General features: G+C 42.4%; 1 protein-coding gene across 5 annotated transcripts in view; it reads left to right on the top strand.

Annotated features, from left to right (window-relative positions):
- Positions 1–27,330, top strand: part of dennd2b (DENN domain containing 2B) — a 98,794-nt gene that overhangs the window by 28,832 nt on the left and 42,632 nt on the right. For all 5 annotated transcript variants that reach the window (XM_052145464.1, XM_052145447.1, XM_052145455.1 and 2 more), the window contains 3 exons: positions 9,521–9,616; positions 21,406–22,656; positions 25,505–25,650. In XM_052145464.1, coding sequence (XP_052001424.1) covers positions 9,543–9,616; positions 21,406–22,656; positions 25,505–25,650 — 1,471 coding nt within the window. In that variant the 5' untranslated portion in view covers positions 9,521–9,542. The remainder of the gene's footprint in view (positions 1–9,520; positions 9,617–21,405; positions 22,657–25,504; positions 25,651–27,330) is intronic.

Here is a 27,330-nt window from a genome sequence, read left to right as displayed (position 1 = left end):
AGGAATACTACACTGTACATTATTTTCCTGTGAAATAAGAGTAAACTACTGGCAGCAGAGACACCAGCAATATACTGTAATTCTACAGTATTCATACTGTGAATAATTTTACAGCCTTTTTCTGTCAAAATTAAAAGCAGTACATTTCTGTGATTATTTCAATTTACAATAACATTATAGTTACTTTAAATTTTCACTCTTTATTGTACAAAGATATAATTGATACTAAAATAATTTAGATGTTTAACAAATCTAAGTTCCCTGTCTGTCGCTCACTTTGACGTTGTGTTGAAGAAGTGACACTAGGGGTCTCTCTTGAGTGCCGAATATACCTCTGATCTATGAAAAAAGGCCAATGAGAAGTTGGCAGACAGAATTTGCATGTCCCGCCCCTGGACATATGGGTATAAAGGCGGGGAAATATGTCTGTTTCATTCAGAAATTTTCTTTGGAGCAGATGGTCGTGTATGCAGCGAGCTGCGAGTCACACACACCTGCTCCTCTTATCTCTGGTGATCTGCTGTTGTATCTATGGCGCACTTCAGCGGCTTTCTCCTTCTTTGCACAGCAGTGCAGTTTCCAGACGCTTTCGACAGCGCAAACTAAAAGAGTTTATAAAAGAGTGATTTTCTCTAAAAGAGTATTTTCCTCTAAAAGAGCATTACACAGCAGCGTTGAACGTCCTTTTTAGGACGCGTCTTTATAAAGATGCTTTTCCGCCCCTGTGTAGTTCCTGGATGTGGTAGAGTGCTCTCCGCTTCAGACGGCCACAGGCGCTGTCTTGTGTGTCTGGGCTACGATTACACTGAGGCAGCGTTTGTGGATGGTTCATGTTCTCACTGCGAGAACATGACCATGGCAATGTTGCGGTCGCGGCTTTCCTTCAACCGAACGAACGCCACTCCAGCCTCCCCCTGTGTCGCTCCTTCTTCCCACGGAATTGAGGACGACGCGGCTGGCGATGGAGGCGATCTGGGGATGACAGCGGGCTCTGTTTTGCCGGGTACACCCCTGCGAACCACCCGCCCCCCGGCACGCTCGTTGACTTCCGTCCAGGCTCGAGGCAACAGCGGCTCGCCTCACAGCCAGCCTGCCTATCCTCTGGAGCCCCCCGAGCTGGATGAGCTCGCCGCTGCATCGGAGACCGGTCCGACATCTGACGCGGATGACTCGTCTGGGCTTCTGCCTTCGGGGCAGCACGCCCAGGCTGAGGCTGATACCCAGATGTCCGACATGCTTGCCCGGGCAGCGTGGGGCTGGACTGGAACCCTCTGTCCTCCCCACAGCCATCGCGGCTGGATGATTCGTTCCTTGGGTCTGCGCGCCACTCACAGCCATGCCCCCCCCTGGTCCCTTTCTTCCTGGAGGTGCATGATGCTCGCCGAGGGCGTCCTCCTGCGGGTAAGAAACGTGCAGCTCCGCCTCAACCCGGGCCCAGCTCTCCGCCTCAATCCGGGCCCAGCTCTCAGCCCCTGCGTCGAGCGCCCCTCGAGGATCCGGAAGGTTCCCAGGCACTCCTGAGATGATCGTCGCAGAGACCAAGACGTTCGCTCCAGAGCTGGTAAGCAGACCACCCATGTCAGAGACCTTACAAACATGAAAACACATGAGAGTTGATTAGGGCTGGGTGATATGGCCAAAATTGTTATCACGATAATCTTTTTCATATTGTTCGATATCGATATTTATCACGATATACATTTACACATTGCACTTTCTTTTCACTCTTATTTCAAAGCTGACGGAAGAAAAGAAGAAAAAATTAATTCTAAACAGTCAAAATAGTCTCTACAAATCTGCACAGGGGGTCCAGAGAAGGCCAAAGCAGTGGGGTCTGCAGGATCTTTTACCAAAATATTAAAATATTTTATAGTTGAAAATGAATGTTAAACGATCATCTGTTTGTTCTGAAGCATAGTGACATCAGTCCAGTATTTGTTGGAATATTTTTACATTAAAATGTTTTTTATATTTCTTTAGATTCAGATAGCCAAGTATGGGGCATAGAAGCCCTTGTGAGTGTGGAATGATGCTGAATGTGGGTTCCGAGAGAAAATGTAGAATTTTTTTCTATATTTTCATTAAAGTGAGAGACTAGTCTACCAAATAGTAATTTTAGTATTTCCTTATCCATTCCAGACATCTAATTAATTTTTACAAAATTAGAACAGAATCAATTTGTTTATTTGATTTGTTTATTATTAAAGGCTCATAACATGCTGATTAATAAAGATACATTTAGAAGGGAAAAATGTTTTTGTCTAAAAGGTGCTTTGAAACCACGTTAACTCATGCGGTGCTTCATGTCTACACACATGCAGGGAAAAGAGGCAACACGTGCGTAGTGGGACAGGGCAGAAATTATGAATTTTTGGTGCTAGAGAACAATATTCAAGATTACAGCGCAGAAAGATCAGAGCTGTTGTTCTGTCACGCTCTTCACTAGAGACGATGAGAGGGCGCAACCGTTGTCATGAAGTCTTGCGGTGTGGATGGAATCAGTCTGGTGTCCGACGTAGCCTAATCATTAGCAAGGCAGCTAGCATTAGCAAGTTCATCCAGTCTGACACTACGTTACCACTGACGTGCTGTGAGTGAAGCGGAGAGCGTTTTCAGTTCATTCCTATGAAAGCCTAGCGTCATGCTTGCTTGGTGGATCGTAGGATTGGCAGCGGTGTGGAGCAAACTCTCTCCTAGTGCTGTGAACGCCTTTGCGTGGATTTCGTCTGCCTCAGTGGAAACGCAGCCTGAGAAAGCCGTACTGCTTGTGTTTTAGCCTCACGCAGTAAATATCGATTCCTCAAAAGCTTATTGTGGGTTTTCTTTATCGTGATAAATATCGATATTGTTTTTTCGCCTAGCCCTAGAGTTGAAATATTACAAATATTAAAAATTTTTTTTAATAATCTGCACTATTATGAAAATAGTGAACATAAATATGGGGTAAAAACAGTCCTGTGAAGGAGGCACACGTTGGATGTTTTAAAAGAGTCCTTTGAGGTAGGTGCATGCTTACAGAGATGATTCTTTTCCTCCGTTAAAGGTGACCATCTCCAGGCTGCTTGTTCCTATCCCATATATATTCCAGGGTACCACTGTAAAATAGTAAATGGTCCGCACTTATTTAGCGCCTTTTTGAGCTTAGCGGTATTCAAAGCACTTTACATTACGTCTCATTCACCCATTCACACACACATTCACGTCAGAGGTGCCATGCAAGGCGTTAGCCTGCCATTGGGAGAAACTTGGGGTTCCGTGTCTTGCCCAAGGACACTTCGGCATGTGGAGTCATGTGGGCCGGGTAACACTAAACCTGTGATTAGTGGCCAACCCACTCTACCTTCTGAGCCACAGCCACTTTAGAATTGTCAATGTACAATAACAACCCAAATAGCAAGGTGATATTGATACAAATTGACTAACAAAACACTTCACACAGGTCTCAAATCAACTAATTCTTCAATAACATTAGCAAAATTTGTCACCCAACAAGCACACAGTGGCCTTCATTTACGAAACTAACGTATGACAGAAAACTGTGGACAGTCATTCCACGCAAAACTTGGCATTTATCAATATGGACACGAATGGTGGTCAGGTTTCAACTGGTGTACGCACGTTTTTGAGTTAGAATGAAGTTGCGTGCAGCATAGTAAATCTGGCGGAGAATGGCCCATGTTGACATTACTGTACAAAATGATTCTAAGATGTTCCCTTTTGTATAGATGAAGTAATGAAGTTGAACGACTAGCACCCAGACAGATGTTCAGCTACAATAGGAATAAACTGTAGTTGGTCTAATTGTTTTGATAGTATTTAATTTTTTATATTTTGAATATATTTCAATATGGTTTTAGTGTAAAAATGTAGTAAATTGCTGTCTTATTCCATTTTGTTATGTTAGGATTTGAACTAAAGTTTAACAGTTATAGTATGTAAACATGAACATTTTACTGTAGGTACTGAGAGATTTGGTGGTGATTTTGTCTGAATGAGAAAAGAATTCATGTAATTTGAAAGATGAAGTCATTGAATGTAAAATGACCTAAGTATTGACAAATGGGTCCCTTTCAGTCATAACTCCTGAAACAAATTAAATTTTTTTAAAGGTTGTAGTGCTTTTTTTTGTAGTTGTTTTAGTAGTAGTTGTATTAGTTTTCTTTTTGTCACACTTTTCTCACTGACCTACTGTATATGAAGTCCCATTCTAAGTCAATGAGGTTCTTCAGAAGTGTGGAGACATGTGTATTGACTGGAATATCTCTTCTGGACAAAAGCCCCTGTCTTCTTTGAGACAATCTTTCCCCGGATGGCCTTTGATCCTCTCTCGTGATTGAAGCATCTGAAATTAGAACAGTCAGAGAATGAATGGAAAACTATTAGAAACCTTATCTTGTAATCTTAAATGGGTAGTTTGGATTTTCTAAAATTATGTTAATAACTAGTACTGATATCATGAGGTATTTTTTGGAATTCTGCTGCCTGATTTTCTATATCTTGGAATTATTTTATTTTATATATTGTCAGTGTATTATTAAGCACTGGAGCTAGTTAACATACTACGATTCTATTCAAGGTTATAGGCATTGTGATTTAAAAGTAAGCACCACTGCATAGGAATACATTAGCATAATATTTTCAAATTGCAGAGAGATCAGACAGGGGCATCAAGCAGCAGAGTTCCTGAATATACTGTATGTAATTTGTATTCTTCTGCGAATGTTTCACGTTTTTTGGTTGTTGTTAATTCTACTTCATGACACAACCTAGGTCTAACCACAGTTCCCCTTCTGTCACTCACTCGACGTTGTGTCGATGTAGTGACACTAGGTGTCGCCCTTGGGAGCCCCATACACCTCTGATCATTGAGAAAAGGCCAATGGGAATTGGTGAGTGGAATTTGCATGCCACTCCCCTGGACATACAGGTATTAAATGAGCTGGAATGCAACCGCTCATTCAGATGTTTTCTTTGGAGCCAAGTAGTTATGTTCAGCAAGCTGAATTACTCTGTCGATCCATTCATCTCTAAACTCCAGTGATGCTGTTGGATTTACGGCACATTACAGCGGTTCTCCCCCTCTTGCACCAGTGTTGTGCAGAGAATGCCCCTGTGTGCGTCAGCAGCAAACAAAGTGTATATATTCTTCCTCTAGAAGAGGTAGAGGTAGAAATGGAACCAACGAAAGTGTCTTTTTCAAGATGCCTTTTCGTTTGTGTATTATTCCTGGTTGCGGTCGCTATCTCTCCTCTTCTGAAGGCCACGATCGTTGTCTCACATGTTTGGGCACTACCCACGTGGAGACATCATTCGTGGATGGTTCATGTCCTCTGTGTGAGAACATGAGCATGGCAACGGTGCAGTCACGGCTTTCTTTTGTCAGAGGGAAAGCCACCCCAGCGGCTCCCCGCCTTGGTCCTTCTACCTACGGGTATGAGTCAGAGTCGTTGAACCTCCCCCACGGACCTCCCATTTCCCCAACACACTCGTATGCCCCTGTCGAGTTCTGGGATGAGACATTCCAGGATGTTCACGATCTCATTCGGGTCTTGTGAAGAGTATAAGCTGTCAATAGCAGCATCGGAGAGCGGGATCATTTTGTCTGACGTGGAGGACATGGCTGGGCTACCACCCTCGGGTCACTGGCTGACATCGGGCTGGAGTGGAATCCCCCCCCCCCCCCCCACGAACCCTTGCGGCTTGATGATTGGTTCCTGGGGCCAGAGCGCCACTCACAGCCATGCTCCACCCAGTTCCTTTATTCCCGGAGGTGCACGAGGAGCTCACGCGATCGTGGCGGGCACCTTTTACTGCCCATATTGACAGCGGGGCGGCTAGGGGGTACTCAGCGATTCCTCAGGTGGATCAGGCGGTCACTGTGCACTTGTGCCTACAGAGCGCAGACACCAAGCGGCCAATCTTGGACCTGCAAGTGCTGAACCGGGCCTTGCACAGACTCCTGTTCAAGATGCTGATAGCAAGTGTCCGGCATCAAGATTGGTTCACGGTGGTAGACCTGAAAGACGCATAATTCCATGTCTTGGTTCTACCTCGACACAGACCCTTCCTGCGGTTTGGTTTTGAGGGCTGGGCATACCAGTACAATATCCTCCCCTTCGGTGTGTCCCTGTCACCTCGTGCCTTTACGAAGGTTGCAGAGGCAGCCCTTTCCCCTTTCCCCCTGGTGCTCAGGCACCTCAGCCGGCTGGGGCTTCGGATCAACTTGGAAAAGTGCAAGCTCGCCCCAGTTCAGAGCATCTCTTTTCTTGGTATGGAGTTAAAATCAGTCTGAATGATGGCACACCTCACGAGCGAGTGCTCGCAGACGGTACTGAACAGTCTGAGCACGTTCAGGCGAAAAATGTCGGTCCCACTAAAGTTATTTCAGAGACTCCTGGGGCATATGGCATCATCAGCGGTGGTCACGCCACTCGGGTTGATGCATTTGAGACCGCTTCAGCACTGGCTTCAGACTCTAGTCCCGAGATGGGTATGGTGCCACGGCGCACACCGCATGCTCGTCACGCAGGTCTGATGCCATCTGTTCTGCCCTTGGACCAACCTAGTGTTTCTACGGGCAGGAATTCCCATACAGCAGTTCTCCGGGCACGTCGTGGTTACGATGGACGGCTCCAAGCGTGGTCGGGGCACCATGTACAACGGGCGGTTGCTGGCAATGTTGCTCGCCCTGCAGAGGCTTTTGCTGTTGATCCGGGGCAAACACGTGTTGGTCCGGTCGGACAACATGGAGACGGGGAACGTTTCCTCCTCTGGAGTAAGCAGTGACTTGTTGGAAGCCACTCACCCCCCCACACACCCCCTGCCCAATTCCCCTGAGGAATCCCTCTTTTTTTCTCAGGGACAGGGCATGGGGTACCATCTGTCACCCTTGACCAGACTTCTGGAACCTCCACATCTGGGCACCTGTATGCCTTGAAGTGGCGTCTGTTCACTAAGTGGTGTTCTTCCCAACGTGAAGACTCCTAGAGATGCACAGTCGGATCATACATTTACTCAAGATGTCAGAAAGAAGACGAGTTTAATTAATGGTTGCTTTTGCGTACCACCTGTATTAGAGGTCGACCGATATAGGATTTTGCCGATAAGGTAACTAAGTTCGGAAGACACGCCGATAACTGATTATTCGGCCGATATTTTTTACAATTAATACTGAATGAAAAAACAACATTTAAAATTGATAAAACTTGGTGAGTGTAAAATGCATGTAAATATAAATGTTTAAGTTATTCATATCTCAGCACTGAAGTGACATTATAATCACACTCACTAGCTCGACAGCTTGCTGTGCATCAATTTTAAACATTACTTCTAGTAATACTACCTTTATGAATAAAATACTGTCAAGGAAAATAAGAATTTTTTAATTACCATGTAATTTGTAGATTGAATGTAGATGGATAAAGTACTGCAGATGGATAAAATACTGCATTGTACTGTAAATTTGTTTAGGACCAGCCCACAGTGCATTGCAAACTACAGTACAAAACCGTATTACATAAAAAAAGTAGATTAGTGTTGAAAATTGGCAGTAAAGTGAAAATGTTGCCCAGAATGCACTGTTTTAATGGAAAATATTATGTTACTGTCAGAATTTGGCCGTTTTATTTACAGCAGTTTTTTTACAGTGTATGTTCTTAATAAAGGGCCCAATGTAGTCTTCTGCTGTTGTAGCCCATCCGCCTCAAGATTTGACAAGTTTTGCATTCAGAGATGACATTCTGCTCACTACAATAGTACAGAGTGGTTATCTGAGTTACTGTAGCCTTTCTGTCTCTGTCTCTCAGTCTGGCCATTCTCCTTTGACCTCTCTCATCAACAACGCGTTTCAGTCAGCAGAACTGTCACTCACTGGATGTTTTTTGTTTTTGGCACCATTCTGAGTAAACCCTAAAGACTGTTGTTTGTGAAAATCCCAGGAGATCAGCAGTTACAGAAATACTCAAACCAGCCCGTCTGGCACCAACAATCATGCCACAGTCGAAATCATAATTTGTTTTGTTGGTATAACCTAATGTATTTATGTTGATTCAGTGATAATAATATTTTTTAATTGAATCAAAACATTACATTTAGATGTTACCACATGAAGCACGTTTTTTCACAACAATCATTTTACGTATATGTTACGCAAAGCATGGCCTTTTTAAAGGAATATTCCGGGTCCATTACAAGTTAAATATTTTCAAGGCTTTTAATGGCTTAGACTAACTAAATGAAAAAGCAGGCAACCTGAGCCCCTGTGTGCTCAAAGCTCCCAAACCACAACTCCCTGACCCAGCTTGTAAAACTAATATCTGCCATTAAACTGTTCCTTAGGTGCAAATGTTCATGGGAAAAAGCATTCTCTATATAATGAGCCAAGATACTACCTTAGCTCTGTTAATCTTGGCTCCTCTATTCAAACTAGCAATAATACAAACAAACACTCCAAGCATTGCTCCATAGACTTTGGCATGGTTCTCTTATTCTACAAACAGATTTTTTAGAACTTCTGTTATACTAAAAGGCCATTTGTGCTGCTGTTCTTCTGACTGCATATTATGTGATTGTAGAAAACAATTCATAGTGTAATGTTGCTATTATTAGTGGTGTTTGCTAATGCAAACTTTACTATATTTATTGCTCATACTTAGAGATTTAAACAAACTCCTAAGAGTATGTATTAAAAGTTGGCACATAACTTATCCTGTACTATCTGTGCTATGCCAATGAATGATATCTCAAATATTTTACTTTTCTAAGTGAACTGACACGGGTGAAAACAAATCCCATAGACTTAGACTGAAGAAGGGACCCAAGCCATGTCTAGACACCAGAGTTGGGTCAGTAAGCATACACCCTAGCAACCACGTAGCAACACTTTGGCTACCATCTGCAATACACTAACTTCCCTCACATTTTCTTAAAAAAAAAAAAAATATATATATATATTTTTTTTTGTACTGAATGTGGACATCTGTTTTCAAGCTGGCATGTATTTTCTTTTTCTCAATGGGAAGTGGTATGGTATGTTACTCTTTCATAGCTGAAATTGATTTATTACCTGGATCTAGAACACAAACACACCCCTCTCTCAGATCTTGCTGGGACTGTCTGGGTTTCTGTGAAGATTAGGAATTTGTTGTTTTTATGACAAGGACAATATGGCTCTTCTTTTGTAGAGATCAAAGTCCATATTTGTTTGACTAATATTTGCCAGGCAGGGTTAACCCATTTAGTCCCATGGGCTAAGTATCTATTGCAAATGTTGAGTGCCATGTATGACCTTTTTATAGCTTAATCACTTATTAGAATTGATGACTACTATGAACAGGCTGGAATATATTTCCAAATCATTTCGAAATACTAAGTCTTGTTCATGGAGAGATCATCAACATAATGGCTGCAGCACTGCAGAGTTCAAAGTATAGTTATCACAGTACATATACATTAATAGTACAAATAAATACATTTACATAAATGACAGACATTTTCTTAGCAAAGCAACTTTTCTACGCAGGTGAAGTGGTCGTCAGAGGGAGATGACTGCCAACAAGAGCTCCAAGGCTGCGGCGAGAGCAGATGGGGCTAAAGGCCCTCAGGAAAACTCAGACAGGTGAGAGATTATGAATCACCATAATAGTCTTAGTTCATACTTTTGTTTCCTCTGTCTTCTGTTTCTTACAGCAGTGGTTCCCAAACTTTTAAAAACCATGCCACCCCTTTATAGTGATAAAGGTGTTCGTCTAGGTTACGTATGTAACCTCCGACCTAGGGGTCTCTCTTGAGCACCGAATATGCCTCTGATCTATGAAAAAAGGCCAATGAGAAGTAGGCAGACAGTATTTGCATACCCTGCCCCCGGACATACGGGTATAAAAGCGGGGAAATACGTCGAGTTCATTCAGGATTTTTCTGAGGAGCCGGAAATGGTCCGGCCACCATAGTGGCTCGGCTCAGCGACGTGGCCGGGAGGACACAACGTCTTGTTCCCTCCATCAGGGAATGGAGGTTACATAAGTAGACGTTCCCCGTCTGTCGCTCACTTCGAAGTTGTGTCGAAGAAGCGACCCTGGGGGTCCAATTTAAATCACACCATTCGCTGAGTCGTGTACGTGTACTACTGACACAGGATCGGGCTAAAAGCTGCTGAGGTTCCAGAGTTCTGGGTGCAGATGCCAGAGCGTGCCCTGTCCCTGAGAAAGAAGGTCTTACCTCAGGGGAATTCGCCAGGGAGGGGCTGTCGCGAGGAGTACGATGTCCGAGAACCAGGCCCGGGTGGGCCAGTAGGGAGCCACTAGGGTGACTTGCTCCTCGTCCTCCCTGACCTTGCACAGCATCTGTTGCCACATTGAGGTTGCCGGGGATGTGAGTGAGTTGACTTGAGTCGCTGCTGGATCCATAGGAGGAGACGACAGGCGAGTCGTGACATGTGGCGGGAACTTACGCTGTCTTGGTGATTTATGTGCCATGCTGGTCTCGGGACTCGAGTCTGAAGCCAGTGCTGAAGCGGTCTCATATGTCTCAACCCTAGCGGCGTGACCGCCGCGGAGGATGCCATATGCCCCAGGAGCCTCTGGAAAAGTTTTAAAGGAACTGCTGTGCCCGGCCTGAAGGTGGCGAGGCATTCCAGCACCGACTGCACACGCTCGTTGGTGAAACGTGCTGACATTGAGACTGAGTCTAACTCCATGCCGAGAAAAGAGATGCTTTGAACCGGGGCGAGCTTGCTCTTTTCCCAGTTGACCTGAAGCCCCAAACGGCTGAGGTGCCTGAGCACCTGGTCTTTGTGAGTGCATAGTAACTCTCGGGAGTGGGCCAGAATGAGCCAGTCGTTGAGGTAATTGAGTATGCTGATGCCGGCTTCTCAGAGCGGGGCAAGGGCTGCCTCTGTGACTTTTGTGAAGACGCGAGGGGACAGAGACATGCCGAAGGGGAGGACTTTGTACTGATATGCCTGGCCATCGAACATGAACCGTAGGAAGGGTCAGTTTGTGCAAAGCCCGGTTGAAAATTCGCAAGTCCAAGATCGGTCATAAACGGCTGCCTTTCTTGGGTACGATGAAGTAAGGGCTGTAAAATCCTTCATCTCGGTTGGAGGGACAGGCTGTATCGTGTCTTTGAGTAAGAGTGTAGCAATTTCCGCGTGCAGGTATTTGGCATGCTCGCCGTTTACTGCGTTAAAGCAGACTCACATGAAAGGGGGCGGAGACCTGGCAAACTGAATTGCGTAACTGAGTCGGATGGTCCGGGCCAGCCACGCATCAAGCTCCATGCTAGGGGCACCAAGGGGACGATTATTTTTGATGTACGCAGCAGGGCGGAGCAGGTAGTACATCGAGGCTCTGGTGCTGAGAAAGGACTCAAAGCACTTACCTTGCTCCGTACTCCCGAAAGGGGGCGGGTTAGTGAATGAGGAGGAGGTCCAGTAGAGGCGTCCTCTGGACTCATCAGAACCGGCCGGCCGGGGCACAGTCGTGGGGCTGAGGGCGGAGGGTCCGCGTCCAGCATGCCAGGACTGTTGAGGTGTGGCGGCAGAGTGCTGTGAAAACGACATTTGCGGGACAGGTGACCCAGAGACAAAGGAAATAGCTCTTTTACTGAGAATGTGGGTACCGCAGCCCCGTCTAGTCCTTGGGTCAACCGTCTCAGGAGCGCCTGGGAGCCTTCTGGGTCCTCAAGGGTGTCCGTGAGATGGGGGGCGTCTGTTTCCTGCGGGGTGCTCGAGAGCTGGGCCCGGGTTGAGGCGGAGCAGGGTGTTTCTTTGCCGCAGGAGGACGCCCTCGGCGAGCAGATGGATCATGGCCCATGGTGGTAGGTTTGCGGCGAGGCAAGATGTGCGAGATGGCCTCCGTCTGTTTCTTCACCGCGGTGAATTGCTGGGCAAAGTCCTCGACGGTGTTGCCGAAGTGGCCGAACTGGGAAACAGGGGCGTTGAGGAAGCGCACTTTGTCGGTCTCATGCATCGCGACCAAGTTCAGCCACAGATGACGTCCCTGGACCACGTGTGTGGCCATCGCCTGCCCAAGTGACTGCGCTGTGACCTTCGTGGCTCTGAGGGCGAGGTCGGTCGCTGAGCGCAGCTCCTGCAGCACGTCGGGATCAGGGCTACCCCCGTGCAGATCTTTAATTGCTTTGACCTGGTGGACTTATAGGAGGGCCATGGCATTCAGGGCAGAAGCGGCATGTCCGGTGGCGCTGTAGGCTTTGGCAGTCAGTGAAGACGTTGTCCTACAGGCCTTGGAGGGGAGCACAGGACGACCCCACCAGGTGGTAGGGTTCTCGGGGCACAGGTGGAGCGCAACAGCCCTGTCCACCTGGGGAATCGTTGTGTACCTGTGGGCCACTCCGCGGGTAGCGAGATCGATGAGCGGGTGACTTTGTGACATGTGGAGAGGGGTGCCCTCCATGAAGACATCAGCTCATCATGCACTTCCAGGAAAAACAGGGGGGGCGCGGCTGTGAGTGGCGCGGAGGCCCAGGAACCAGTCATCCAACCGCGATAGCTGTGGGGAGGACAGAGGGTTCCAGTCCAGCCCGTGCTGGCGGCGCCCGGGCAAGCATTCCTGACATCTGTTCATCATCCTCAGCCTGGGCGTGCTGGCCCGAAGGCGGCAGCCCAGGGGAGACATCTGCATCAGACGCCGCGCTCTCCGATGCAGCGGCGAGCTCGTCCACCTCGAGCTCCAGAGGATAGGCAGGCTGGCTGTGAGGCGAGCCACTGTTGCCTCGAGCACAGATGGGAGTCAACGAGCGTGCCGGGGGGGGCGGGTGGTCCAAGGGGGCGTACCTGGCATCCCCGGATTGCCTCCATCGCTAGCCCTCTGGTCCTCAATCCCGTGGGAAGAAGGAGCAATGCGGAGGGCGGCTGGATTTTTATAGAGAAAATCACTCTTTTAAATAAACTCTAAATAAAGTTTTTGCAAACTGCACTGCCGTGCAGAGAAGGAGAAGAGCCGCTGAAGTGCGCCGTAGATCCAACAGCAGGCAAAGCTCAGAGGAACAGGAACAGGTGTGTGACTCGCAACTGACTGCATACACAAGCATCGGGTCCGAAGAAAATTTCTGAATGAACTCGACGTATTTCCCCGCTATTATACCCGTATGTCCGGGGGCGGGGTATGCAAATACTGTCTGCCTACTTCTCATTGGCCTTTTTCATAGATCAGAGGTATATGCAGCGCTCAAGAGAGACCCCTAGTGTCGCTTCTTCAACACAACGTCGACGGGGAAATAATGTTAACAGCATCCCAACCACTGAAGGATAAATATGTATATGTCACTGAACACACTCCTTTATTTAAAAATATGTAATACTGTAATATACATATTAACTATTTAAAGTAAATGATTGTGTGTTGCCTTTTCAAGTGTTTCTTAAAGGGATAGTTTACCAAAAAAATGAAGATTCTCTTATCAGTTATTCACCCTCATGCCATCCCAGATGTGTATGACTGTATTTCTTCAGTAGAACACTAATGAAGGTTTTTGGAAGAACATTTCACGTCTGTAGATCCATACAATGCAAGTGAATGGGTGCCAAATGTTTTAAGCACATATAGCCATCATAAAAGTAATCCATACAACTCCAGTGGATTCATTAATGTCTACTGAAGCTAAATGCTAGGTGTTTGTAAGGAATAGATAAATATTTAAACCTTTTTTTTACAAAAATTCACATTCACGCAGCCTCTTGCATGATGTAAGCACCTTGGCAAGTTCACGCAAGAACTGACATGTAAAATATGAACAAATACTGAAGCGCAGTGTTGTTTACAACAGATGAGCATAGATATTCATACATTACCTTGGCTGGTTTGGAACTGCAGCACCATCGTAGATGGTCAACAAGGAGAGCTGTTTTAATCGGTTTCAATGCAAATGAATGGAGATGCCTCAGACTATATCTATGTATGAATATCTATGCATGAATATTTATGCATAGGAGGCTTACGCGCTCACGTCACGCGAGAGGCATTTTGAACTCCACCTTCGTCAACGAGCTGGCCGGAAGCTAACATTTTTTGTAAACAAATAAATAAAAATTGATCTATTTCTTACACACACACACACACACACACACACACACACACATAGCGTTCACTTCAGAAGACATTATGACCACTGTAGTGGTATAGATTACTTTTATGATGGCTATACATGCTTTTTGGTGCTTTAAAAATGTGGCACACATTCACATGCATTTTAAGTACACACAGAGCTGTGATATTCTTCTAAAACTCTGCTGAAGAAAGACAGTCATACACATCTGGGATGGTATGGGGGTGAGTAAATAATGAGAGAATTTTCATGTTTGGGTGAACTATTCCTTTAAGTAAGCTTTGCTTCAAAATGTTTAAGTATTTATACAATTTCAAGACAAGGGGGGTTATAAATACAATTAGGATTCAAAATCGTATTTAATCTAATTACGCAATGATGACTCATCGACATTTTAGACATTACAGTTTTATCTTCTGTTAATTTTCTGTAAAGCTGCTTTGAAATGATATGTTATGAAAGGCACTATACAAATAAAATGTACTTGACTTGACTTAAACAGCGGTCTTTAATCAGTAACAGCAGTATTCAGTTTACATCCAGATATACAAAGTTAAAAAGTATTCTAATGCAAAATAAAACACGTTAATTTATTGTCAAAGTCTTTACTGTACGATTATTAGATATAAAACTAAACATTGATAATGAGTCAATGCTGTTAGAGTTTGACTGGCATTTTGAATGGGTATATTTTGACCAAAAAGCACAGTTGACCTTTCACGCAGCCATATGTATGGACCAATATTGCCATCATATGTTTTTGTGCCAGATTTTACAGCTCTGCACAATGGTGTTCAATTTAGAATGATGGTAAATCATCTAGCTAAACTAGCAATATAATCCTAATTGAGGAGTAGATTAAATTGAGAATTTAGTTCAACTGTGATTCCTAGGACAAATTGTTGTACAAAGCTTGATTAGAAAGGAGGCTGTGGGAGGGTGGAGGGTGGGGCCGGGTCATGATCCTACACACCCGGTCCCGTATTAGGCTAATTAAGCCTCCGAGAGGGATAAAGGTTGACTGCAGAGGATCGTGCGGGAGAGAGAGATCGTTTACGGACATGTCCGTCATGTGTGTGTTTGTCTTTTATGTTTGTTATTAAAACAATTATTTATATTGTCAAGCCGGTTCTCGCCTCCTCCTTTCCATTGACTCCTTTACAGAGGCTTTGTTCTATTTGTGGCCATTGCTTGACTACAAAGCTTTACGGTAAGTATCAGATAGTTATTGGATCTGGAACAAGCGAAGAAAGAACATTTCTTGAAGAGTGAGAGGAGTTAATTTCATAATTACATATGTACACTCTCTGATGTCAGAGATATTTACCAAAGCAAACTGTGATTCATGTGAATAAGTGCAGGAAAAATGATTGCATAGTTTCTTCTACCCTCTGAAGAGCCTCTTTTCCCAGACAGGAATAGTAAGAATTCAACAGTAAATCACACGCAAAGGAGAATGCTGAAGAAGCATATTTACGTCAGATGGGGGTGGCGGTAGGTAGGCTTTGCACTGAGAGTATGTGCTTTTTATAGCAAAGATAATAGCTGAAAAAATAACTCAAACGTAGATGAAATATCCACATTTTTGTGGGGGAGTACCCACTGGCTCTGGGCTTGACATGTTCCTTTTGATGTGTGTTCCTGGAGCCTCATAGTTTCTCCATCCTGGCATGGCTCTCAAACAGGAAATGGCCTGTGGTTGACATTGCCCTCAAAACTCAGGAAGAGCCAGACCAGCACTGACATCCCACTCTGTCCATGTGTGGCCAGACCAGCTGGCTTCCCCAGAGCTAGGCTTGTTTGTACTGGCCCTGTCTGGGCTCTCAGAGAACCTCCTTAGACCACAGACACAAACGGTGGACTCAATGAAAAAATTCTGAAAGTGATGTTTTTCTTTTGTGTTAAATGACTTCACATGAGCCTAATATGGCAGTTATAGAAACAATCATTTATAGTTGGTTGAGGGGTGGTCTAGGCAGGCAGGGAGGTAATTTTAGATATACTGTATTATTCCATAGCTTAACAAATGTTCATACAGAGTAAAGGGCTACAACTCTGATTCAGTTAAATTTCAACTTTATCTTTTGGACAAGGTGTGAAAAAAGTATTCTGAACAGTTCTATGATCCTGTTATTGTAGAAATCTAATTGTGATATAAGTCAAGTCAAGTCAATTTTATTTGTATAGCGCCTTTCACAACACACATCGTTTCAAAGCAGCTTTACAGAATATCAGCATTAACAGACGATAAAACTGTAATGTCTATAAAGTCGATTAATCATCATTGTGTAATTACGATAAAATACGATTTTTAATAGTGTTTAAAAATAATTAAATGATAATTGTATTAACCCCAGTGAGCAAGCTGTAGGCGACTGTGGCAAGGAACACAAAACTCCATAAGATGTTGATTAATGGAGAAAAATAACCTTGGGAGAAACCAGACTCACTGTGGGGGCCAGTTCCCCTCTGGCTAACATTTTGAATGTAATGTAAATATTAATTATGTATAGTTAAAATCATGGTTTAAAATTATTAAACTAAGTGTTAAGGGTCAGTGATTAAACATCGATTGTGTTTGAACTGTAAGATTAATGACCAAAGTCTTTGAAGTCCATCTTGATTAATTGCAGAAGTTCACATAGATGCAATTGTCCTTGTTAATTGGCTGATGAAGGCTTTTGTTGGCAATAGTTAGTCTATGCATTCCATTTCAAGATCGTAGTCCATCTATAGACCAAGGTGATGCAGGTTGGAGTTGGCATCATTTCATCCTCTGAAGTCTGTCATAATAGATTGAAGTGATGTTTGGCTGGCACCGGCTGCATTTAGTCATCATCATTCTGCGACATGTAGCAGTGGAGTCCAACATGAAGCAGGAATGGTGCTGGTGACCTCAGGATAGGAGTCCCGAGGTTGAGACAGGGAAACAAATAAAAAGATGTAAGCGTAGATGCCATTTAATTTATATTTATAACAATATCCTCCATCTCCTTTTGACAGCTTTGGCATTGGTCCATTCCCTCCCTTTGATTATCCAGGATAAGACCTTTGTTCCTAAGCCAGGGGTCTATTGTAAAAGTTAAGCCTCAAGAATCTGCTTAAACACAGGATATATTTGTCAACTCAACTGACTTTCATTAAAGCAGCGAGTTCTTACTGTACTCACTACTGATATAATGCTCCTCTTAATCCGATCCTTTCTGTATATATATATATATATATATATATATATATATATATATATATATATATATTTAGTTAAAGGCCCCATGAAATCTAAATTAAAGTTTTGTTACTTTTAGTCCATGCCAATAAGTTTAAGGTCATCTTATGATAGTGTACTTCAAAACTTTCAGCAGATATATGCATTTAAAATGTACAGTCTCTCTCTTTTCCAGCTAAAAAGACCTTGAAAAATGTATGACGTCACAACACTCCTGAGAAATTGTCCAAACAAATTCTTTCTACAACAAGAACGCACTCTCCCCCTACATCTGGCAACTCGCCTGTCTGTGTTCTAACTGCCGCTGATGATGCCTTCGCAGGGCACTTTGAAAGGAGAACAATCCATGCTCTAGGGCCGTTCCAAACAGAATTTCCAGTAAATATGGCTTAAAAAGTGAGTTTTGAATGACCAGTATCACCTTTCATCCCTCTGAAGATCTCAAAGTAGAGGATGAGTGTCTTCCAAGGGAATAGGGCATAGGGATAATCATTTCTAAAAGGGACTCGGGAGTTGGATGCAAAGTAAATTACTAGAGTTTAGTCATTTTTAATGCAGGCATTTTTCAGAGGTTTCTTTGGATGTACAGCACGAGTAAGTGTTTTTTATTCTTTATAGTTAATGTATTTTGATTCAAAACATGGATATATTGTGATCTTTTTCTTTTTTGTTCCTCATTCATCTGCAATGGACTTGCACAACAGCTTCCGCCTCATCATAAGAAAAGGTCGTGATGTGCTGTGTTGTTTGTGGGCAGGTTATGTAGTACTGTAGTCAGTGGAAAAGTGGTCGACCTCACAGTTTTCCCATCTGAACACTGGTTCTGGCATGAGAAGCATGGTGGTAAAGTGTGTATGTGTGTGAGTGTGTATGTGTGGCATTGCCGGGCTGCAAGGTAAACTAAAGCCTATTGGATATTTATAAGAAAAAGGACAAACCGTTCGACATGTCCTGCGAATACTTCCTGTTTTAGTAGGAAATGCGTCAGCAAGCCAAAGAAAACTGCACTTGTCAAGGCAGGTTATGTGGACTTTAAAATAGTTTAGATATTTACTCATTAAGAAAACTGCCAATTATGATTGAAGATTTAACACAACTGGGGATACCATAATATAATTTTCAAACCTTATCAGCTTGGCTCATATATATTAATTATGTTATGTAATAGTTGCCCATATTTTTTGAAAGGCAGGTAAGTGGGTGTTAGCCATAGAGGTGTACATGGGTGTCAAATAGTGATGGGAAGAAGATTATTTTCATCAAACCAGTTCTTTCAGATTGTTTGTTTCAATGGACTGGTTCTAAAGGCCGATTCACCAGTTCTTCTATTTCATTGCATAATGACGTCACTGTACGTAATGCAATAAGCGCTCAAACACATTTAACAAAGCCATATGTAAGCGCATATTGCTAATTATTACATTTTATTCAGTTAAGTTATAATAACTATAAGGATGTTCATTGTCATCAGTGTTTCATTCAGTGATCTTACATCTTGGATAAGATTCCTACATGAAAGTTTTGCACCTAAAGCTTACAATATTGACGCTCATATACAAACGCAGATGTTCTACGTGTCTAAAGCACTAGTCTTAATCAACTCACCCTTTTTACAGAAACCATTATCCAGCTCATAACAACTTCAAATTTTATCTGCATCCGCTATACTCAATATTAAAATTAAGTTACATCTCTCGACTGAAACATTTCGCCCCTTCATTCCAGTCCTCAGTTCACGCATGCTCATATGCAAATCACTCATCAGTCCTCATTATTTTGAACATGTCTGAAAGAGGCGATTCTCAATTCAGTGTACTGGTGTCTCGAGAAATGTAAGCTTCCTGCTTACATTTCTCGAGACACCAGTGCATTAAAAATGACTAAACTCTAGTAATTTACTTTGCATCCAACTCCCGAGTCCCTTTTAGAAGTGATTATCCCTATGCCCTATTCCCTTGGAAGACACTCATCCTCTACTTTGAGATCTTCAGAGGGATGAAAGGTGATACTGGTCATTCAAAACTCACTTTTTAAGCCATATTTATTGGAAATTCTGTTTGGAACGAGAGCGTCAATATTGTAAGCTTTAGGTGCAAAACCTCAGGCATCTCATCCAATCACAATACAGTTCTGCTTTAAAAGCCGGCCAGCTGTCTCTCATTGTTCGCATACTTTCGTGTTTTTACTCCCCATCTCCACCAGTTTAGGTCCCGTCCTGGGTGGGGGTTAGCTCCGCTCCCCTGCTGTCATCGCCTCCGGCAGGATCTGACGGTTCAAGGGGCATCTGAAATCTGAACCGCAGGATGGAGCTTATACCAAATGATCTTTTTTGTTTGTATTAATTCTAATAATCTCGAGTCTTTCTGATAGAACTGTTGTGATCGACTCAATGTACTATTGACTTGAGAGCTCCTGTCCAGGGATCAGTGTACCGTTGACTCAAGAACTGTTGCGATCGGTTCATTATCATACATTGATAAAACAGTAATACAGTAATACAAATCATAATCATATGTCCATTACCTTTTTTTTTTTATACTTTCTGCTTTTCAGCAAAATACATCAGAAATATACATTTTCCTTCCCCCTTAATCACATGGCACACCCAAGTACAGTATCAGCAACACCTCAGAAAGAGGGGATTCTCAGTTCAGTGTACTTTTGACTTGATAATGGTTGCAACCAGAGCGTTCTGTCCGATTTGTGAACTAGTTGGAGTGGTTTATTGCAAAGAAGAGTTAAGAAGAGCAGATATCACCAGATCTAGGATCATATTACTCCCGGTTATTGGCTCATTTCGAGTCGGAATGTCAGTGTCAGGTACATCCGAGAGACAGGTTAAGATAGAGTAACTTGTGCATCAGTGTTGATGAGACGTGAACTGTCCGATTTGGCAAACTGGTTCAACTCCTTCACTGAAAAGAACGATTTGTTCCCGAACTGGACATCACTAGTGTCAAACTCATTATAGGTCTAGGGATAATTTGCATTTATTAAGCATTGACTTACAGTGCATTTGACTTGTAAGTGAAAAGTATAACTGAAACAATTATCATTAAATGAGAGATAACATTTGTGAAGCCAAACGCCGGCAAGCATTGTGTAACAAATGTGCACAGACAACCAATGTGATCCATTGTTAATACCTGGTGATGATGTATTTTGTGAATACATTACACAAGGGGATGACTGTTCCTTAATTTAAATGCAAGAAAGACCAGCAAGGTTTCAGGTGACATGGCCCTCCCCCCTTTCCCACGTCATGGTGAGATTTTTAGTTGATCTGTCCCAACCTGCACCCTGGATCATACTTCTGGCCTCCTCCCAGCTTGCACTTGTTATTCTAACCACTGCTGTGATATCAGATCGGCCGTCCTCAATTTCACTGAGGTGTGGGCCAAGTCAAGTTCTAGTTCCTGGAAGCTTATGAGCAGCATTAGACTTTGAGGTGGATGAGAAAGTGTTTGTGTGTCTGAGGAGACAGAAATTAGGTCAGCATAGTCTTATATCTTATTGCTCAGCAGTGAGCAGTGTCTGTTTGCAGAGTGAACAATGGGCCTGGGAATGATGAGGAGGCGGAGGTTGTCATGTAGGCAAAGAGAACAGTTGGTACAGAGAGTGCACAGCTAAGAAAAACACTGAAGGGTAATGAGGGTGAGTTCGTTTTCTACTGGATGTCTAATGGTTTCATGTGTCAAATGTTTGGGAGGTCTGTATACATTTTCTGATCACGTGGAAGAATTCATAACTGAATTTCTATTACTCTTCTGTGTTTGCATTAGCTTTATGTGGGGGATTCTGCTCTGCCAAAATCAATGCAGATTTGTGTTGTTCTTTCCCACATTAGACATAACTGGCTGTCCCTTTCATCTGAAATTCATATCCATGTTTTAAAGTTTCACCGTTGTGTTTCTTGAAGTATTATATGATGTGTCCTGTTTGTGTTCTTATTTGAACACATTTCGTAACAACCAGTTTTTCGTAGTGTTTACTCATTTAGCTTGAGAGAATTATAGTCTTTCAGGTTTCCTCTTTAGTGAAGACATAAGACCATCCTGTGCCAAACACACTTTATTGCATTTCTACTTACTCTGTCTTGTCGCTTGCTATTGTTTCAGGTGTCATTCTGCTGCCCAACTTCCAATTCTTTCTACTGGAAAAGAGTCATGTTCTTCTCACCTCAGTGGTAGTGAGGACGCCAGTCAGCAGGGTAGGTACGCTAAAGCTGACCCTAAAATCTGGACCCAAAGGAACTGGAGCTGTAAGACCGCAAGTCTGCGAAGTGGCTCTTCGCTATCCACTGACTTTGAATCCCAAATCAGGCTCACCAAATCTAGCAGCATTGCCTGTCTGGACAAGAGCCTCACCATCAATAAACTATCAAGTGGAGATAACCAGGAGCAGAAGGAGAACCTGCTAGAGCCGACCCCCACTGTGGGGGATGGACTAAATACTGATCCTCTTGGTGTGAGTAAATTTTCCATTGGACCTACCACTAACCTTGGGCAAAAGCGGACACTTTCACTCAGCTGTTCTGGGACCTACACTTCATCTGTCACAATACGCAAAAAGATCTCAGAATGGGAGTGTCGGAAGGTGGCTCTGCCTAGGATGAGCCTTTGCCTAGAGAAGAGGGCTGGAGGTGGGAGCGAGGGTTGTCCAAGCCTGCTGTCTTCACCTTGCAGCGAAAAGTCCTTTGACTTTAAGGGTGTAAGGAGAATGAGCACAGCATTTTCAGAGTGCTCCTACCCAAAGACTGAGGAAGAGTGTGCATCAGATAAAGAAACTCCTATAAGATTCCAGAAGAGGCCTTCAAAGGCTGAGTCCTCAGGGATTTTCCTGAACACTTTCTCTGCACGCAAGGAGACCTCAGCCGTGCTTAACCGGATACAAAAGATTGAACAGGCCTTGAAGGAAAGTCCCTCTCAGTCTCCACCACAGTATCTTAGCAATTGCTATGGCCTTGATAAGTCCAGACAAAAGTCTTTCACTATAGGTGGGACTGAGGACTTGGACAGCACTTGTGGCAGCAAGCGGAGCAGCATCTGCTCTGTTGCCACTGAGCCTGAAGCTTCTCCAGGGCCTGACAGACTCTCTAAGCTCATGCAGAGGTTCAGTATCAGTTCTACCAGATCTGAGAGCCCAGAGCTCCCTTCTGCACAGGACTCTCCTGGAAGCACAGTGAACCCTTTGCCCAAGCCCAAACGAACTTTTGAGTATGATGCCAACCGGAACCGCAGGGGCTTGTTGACCTACAATGGACCATCTTCCACCACTGAATCTCCCCCTCCACTTCCCTTCACCCCAGCTCCAGCTATAATGAGAAATTCCAAAACAGATGATAGCTTGCCTATGAAGACACAAGATAGGTGAGAAACATGAGTCTTTTCCCATTATACAAATGGCATGCATTTCAGTGTAGTAGTAAGCAGTTGTTTAACAGATGCTTTTGTCAAAACTGAACAACCTTGCTCAAGGGTGCAATGATGATGGCCCATTGGTGATGAGATATAAATCGGCAACCTTCCAATTACTAGCCTTGATTTTTAAAGTGTTAATTCACCCAAAATGTTTTATTCTGTCATCATCTACTCATCCTAATGTGGTTTCAAATCTCAAAACGTTTAAGTCGAATGTTGTTGCTGTTCTTTTTTTGATAAAATAAAAGTGACCAAAAACTATGAAAAAGCACCATAAATGTAACATAAAAGTAGTTATGATATATTCGTTAGTTTTCTAAAGCCATATGATTGCTTTGAAAGAAAAATGGACTGAAATCTTTGGGTGAAATAATCATGTACACATAGTTAAATTAAATTAAACTCTAAAACATGCAGTTCTGGAAAATAGTAATAACAAAAAGCAAAACATGATTTGGTAAAGAATAAAACAGATTTCAGTATGGCACTACTTAAAAACACATAAGCAATGCATCCTTGATAAAGAAATACATGAAGTAAACATGCATTTTTTTTAATTTATTATTTACATTGAAATGTAACTTTTTAAATAGGCCAAACGGGTGAGTTTAATAGTACATTGTCATAGTATATTTATGCTGTGGTAGCGAAATTGGTATTGATAACCATGAAATTTCAGTGGTATCGGTACTGACTGCTGAAATTTTGGTACCGTGACAACACTAGTACACACTACACCCCACCACCAGTCAGTAACGAGTAATGTTTGTTGTCTACATGTGCTTCATATTGTTGTAGTGCTAACTCTACTGTTTGTATTTTGCATATTTCAAAATGTCAGACCCACTTTATTTGAGATTAAAGCTTCCCTTTAAAGAATATTCCGGGTTCAATACATGCTCAATCGACAGCATTTGTGACATAATGTTGATTTCCACAAAAGTTAATTTTGAGTTTTTGAATTTTCTTTTTTTTTGAATAAGCAAAAATCTAAGTTACAGTGAGGCACTTACAATGGAAGTTAATGGGGCAAATTGTTGGAAGGTTTAAAGGCAGAAATGTGAAGCTTATAATTTTTTTAATGCACTTATATTGTTTATGTTGTTAAGTTCTTTACTTTTTAAATAGTGAGTATTTTAACGTTTACGGATTGGCCCCATTCACTTCAATTGCAAGTACGTCATTGTATCCCAGATTTTTGCTTATTTGAAAGAAAAGGTGCCGTAGGTCAAAATAAAGTTTTGTGGTAATCAACATTATGCCACAAATGCTGTCAATTGAGCTTAACTTGTACATAAATCTATACTTAAGGCTAGCCTAATCGATTTGCCTTTTAGAGAGAAGAAACATTTACTCTGTGGCAAAAATGACTGAGAGGCAATGGATTTGTATACTTCCACTTTGTGAGTTCCCCCACAAACAAGAGATCATTTATTTTTCTTGGATAATGAGGTATATAAAACTTGTCCCAAGAATTTCGAACAGGATAAAGACCACAGGCCAAGCATTTGTTTTGTTTATATAGCTCTAGACTTTGAATTATTGTCTTTTGTTTCTGGAAACATAGTCTTACACCATGAATTATAGCCTCTACACTATTACAAAATCTTATGTTACAAATCAAGAAGCAAAATAAAATTTTCTATCAGACATTTGATGGCAAGCAGAATCAACATGGAGATGCTCATTTTCTCAAGGTTTTGTAATTTTACCATATTTGGTGAATTTGTTGTTTTTATGTCTAAAGCCAGTGTTGTTTCAAAAGTTACATAACACTGTCTTGTTCTTGGAACTTATGTATAGCATTTTCTTCACACTCCCTTCTTTACATTGAGATACAAGCAGACATTAACGGACTGAATAGCCTGAGGCAGTGCTTCATTAATATTCACTCCTCCAAATTAAGTTCTGTGTCCAAAAATAGCACCAGCAATCGCTTCAGCAAGACCATAAAACACTTTTGATTCCATTTCAAAGTCCTCAATTCAAAACAGTTTTACTGATTGTTATTCATCAGAGTGAGACAGAACAATACAGAAAAAATAAACAGTTTAGGAGGTTTAACAAGCCCAAAGACTTTTCTTCATCATCTCTCATTAAATTTATATAACACTGCTTCATAGTACTGCTTCTTTAGCTTTTTTTGAGGGCTCTCGTTGTATATAACTTACATTCCTTCTGGCCTTTTGAATGATCTTTGGCACATGAATTGTTTAGCCCAGTTACTGGGTATGGAGAACTGCCAGGTTCTCATGATAGAGAACCTCATGGGCAGGAGAGTTTCAACTTCTTGGCATCTCAGCTCATGTTTGACATTCCTGTGGCTGGTGCAGAGTTGAATATTTAGAGTCTATCGGCAGGCAATGAGGTTGTGTCATTTTACAGCACTAATGTGGGGTTCTATTCTTCTAGTGTGTTTACAGATATGTTATTGAATGCATGCTTTAATGTCTTGTATTCCCACAAATACATACAAATATGTAACATTTTAACTTGTTTTTAATAAAAAAGAAATTACGATCCAATCAAATATTTTGTTAACTTCCTCAAATAAGTGTGTTTTTCAGTCAAACATATCGAAGATTCTCTTTCACTCTAAAATAACTGTTGAGAGATTGTATGTATTTAAGCTCCTGATATGTAAAAGGCTTCTTTCATCTTCACAGCAGGACTTGCCTGATTGTTTTCTTCCAAATGAAAGATGTTTGCCTTGAGCCAAACCAACAGAACTACTCATCACTTGTTTAGCTAGAGTCAGGTCAATAGCTTTGGTTTCTAAATCTCTGTCTCTCTCTAGAGAATCTTGTAAGTCAGAGGATGCTGTGAGCCTGCCGTCTTCATACCCATCCTCACCCACAGAGAATGGCACAGCTTCCACAGAGAACCACAGTCGGCCCAGCTCTAAGAGCACACTTGAGGAGAATGCTTATGAGGACATAGTGGGTAAGAATGGCCAGCATCAATGATAGAGTCTACTTGCACACCTTTAATTGTACATTGGAAAAAGTGGTAACCTGCAATTGTTATATAAGGAGCTATGTCTACCTGGTCTAACCATTTTTTGTTGGTATAACCTAATGTAGTCAGGTTGATTCAATGATGTTAAATAGAGATGCACCGATCGAACTGTCAGGGACCGGTATCAGCCGAATTTCCACATGCTCGGCCCGGACCGGTGACCGGCCGGTCAGCCTCACGTCTTTCCGATTCCAAGCCGGTCCGTTTTGTTGCCAGCGGCGCAGGCAATAACGTCACAGCCGCATGTAAATCATTGCCGTGGAAGTTCTTCACTGTGAGTGAAGAATACATAAAGTTCGCAATGTGTAATAATTGTAAGGCTAAAGTAAACTGTGGGGGAACCACCACAATAACGTTCGGTACATTTAAAACACCATCACCCAGCTGAAAATGACCATTTTAAAAAAGAAGCTAAAAAGGGAAAGCGGCTAAAGCTAGCCAGAGCTCAGAGCCAGCCACAAATCAGCAGCCTCTCCTATCTTTCCTTGGTATGAGCAGCGAAAAGACCAAAGCAATTACGAGGAAAATTATGGAATTCATGGCCCTGGATGACCAGCCGTTCTCCATAGTTGAGGACAGAGGGTTCAGAAATCGTATAAATTTCCTCGATACAGAGTAGGAGGTACTTTCCGACGTCACGTTGCCCGAGTTGTTTAATCTTGTGTCATGTCACACACGCAGCCTGTTACCTGTAAACATTTGGGTACACAAATCCGCGAGTTGGGAAGTGAGGTGCTGGATGGCAGAGGCAGGCTAAATACATACAAATTGTGCCGTTGCGATTTAATGTGCTGAGTAACGTAATTTTTAAAATCAGTGCGACAACTGATATTTGGACATCTAACGTAAGCTTAATGTCAATGTTGAGCATATTGGACACTTCAGTTTTTCAGATCTTTGGAATTGTTTTGTTAGACGAGTAATAAAGAGAAAAAGGTCCATTTATATAAATAGTGGAAAATTACATCTGTTATATAAAGCAACTCATTTGCAGTTAATTGTTATTTCTACCTCTTTCCAGTCACAAAGCACTTTATTTTGAGAGTTGTTTAAGTGAGAGAAGATCCTGTAACTTAGTGCAGTTTGGGGAAAATTGTAATGTTTAATAATTAATTTTATTTTGAAAATTAAATGTTGCATTGAAGAAAGGTAGATTTTGTTTGTATATGGGGTCAATAATAGTTCTTAGAAAGAAAATCGGAATCAGAAAAAATCGGTATTGGCCGGTCACACTTGCAAAAAAATCGGAAATCGGAATCGGCCAAGAAGATTCCAATCGGTGCATCTCTAATGTTAAATAATCTTTTTTATAATTTTTTATGTTACCAGATGAAGCACATTTTTTAATTGTAAATAATGCATTAGTTTAAATTATAAAGTTTATTTTATGCTAAAATATACATTTTCATTTGAAATATTTGATTTACATTCATATATAATGAGTATAAATCAATAATCACTTAATATTGTATTCTAATCTACTTATTGTTACTGCATGTCTACTAATTGTAGTTATTTGAAAATAGTTTTTACATGTATTTTCATAAGTGTTCCACTGAATTTATTGGATTATTACACCTGAAGCACCAAACAGACATTCCGTGC

Source organism: Xyrauchen texanus, chromosome 2, assembly GCF_025860055.1.
Source record: "Xyrauchen texanus isolate HMW12.3.18 chromosome 2, RBS_HiC_50CHRs, whole genome shotgun sequence".
In the NCBI taxonomy this organism is placed as follows: Eukaryota; Metazoa; Chordata; class Actinopteri; order Cypriniformes; family Catostomidae; genus Xyrauchen; species Xyrauchen texanus.
This window is presented reverse-complemented; position numbering and strand designations above follow the sequence as displayed.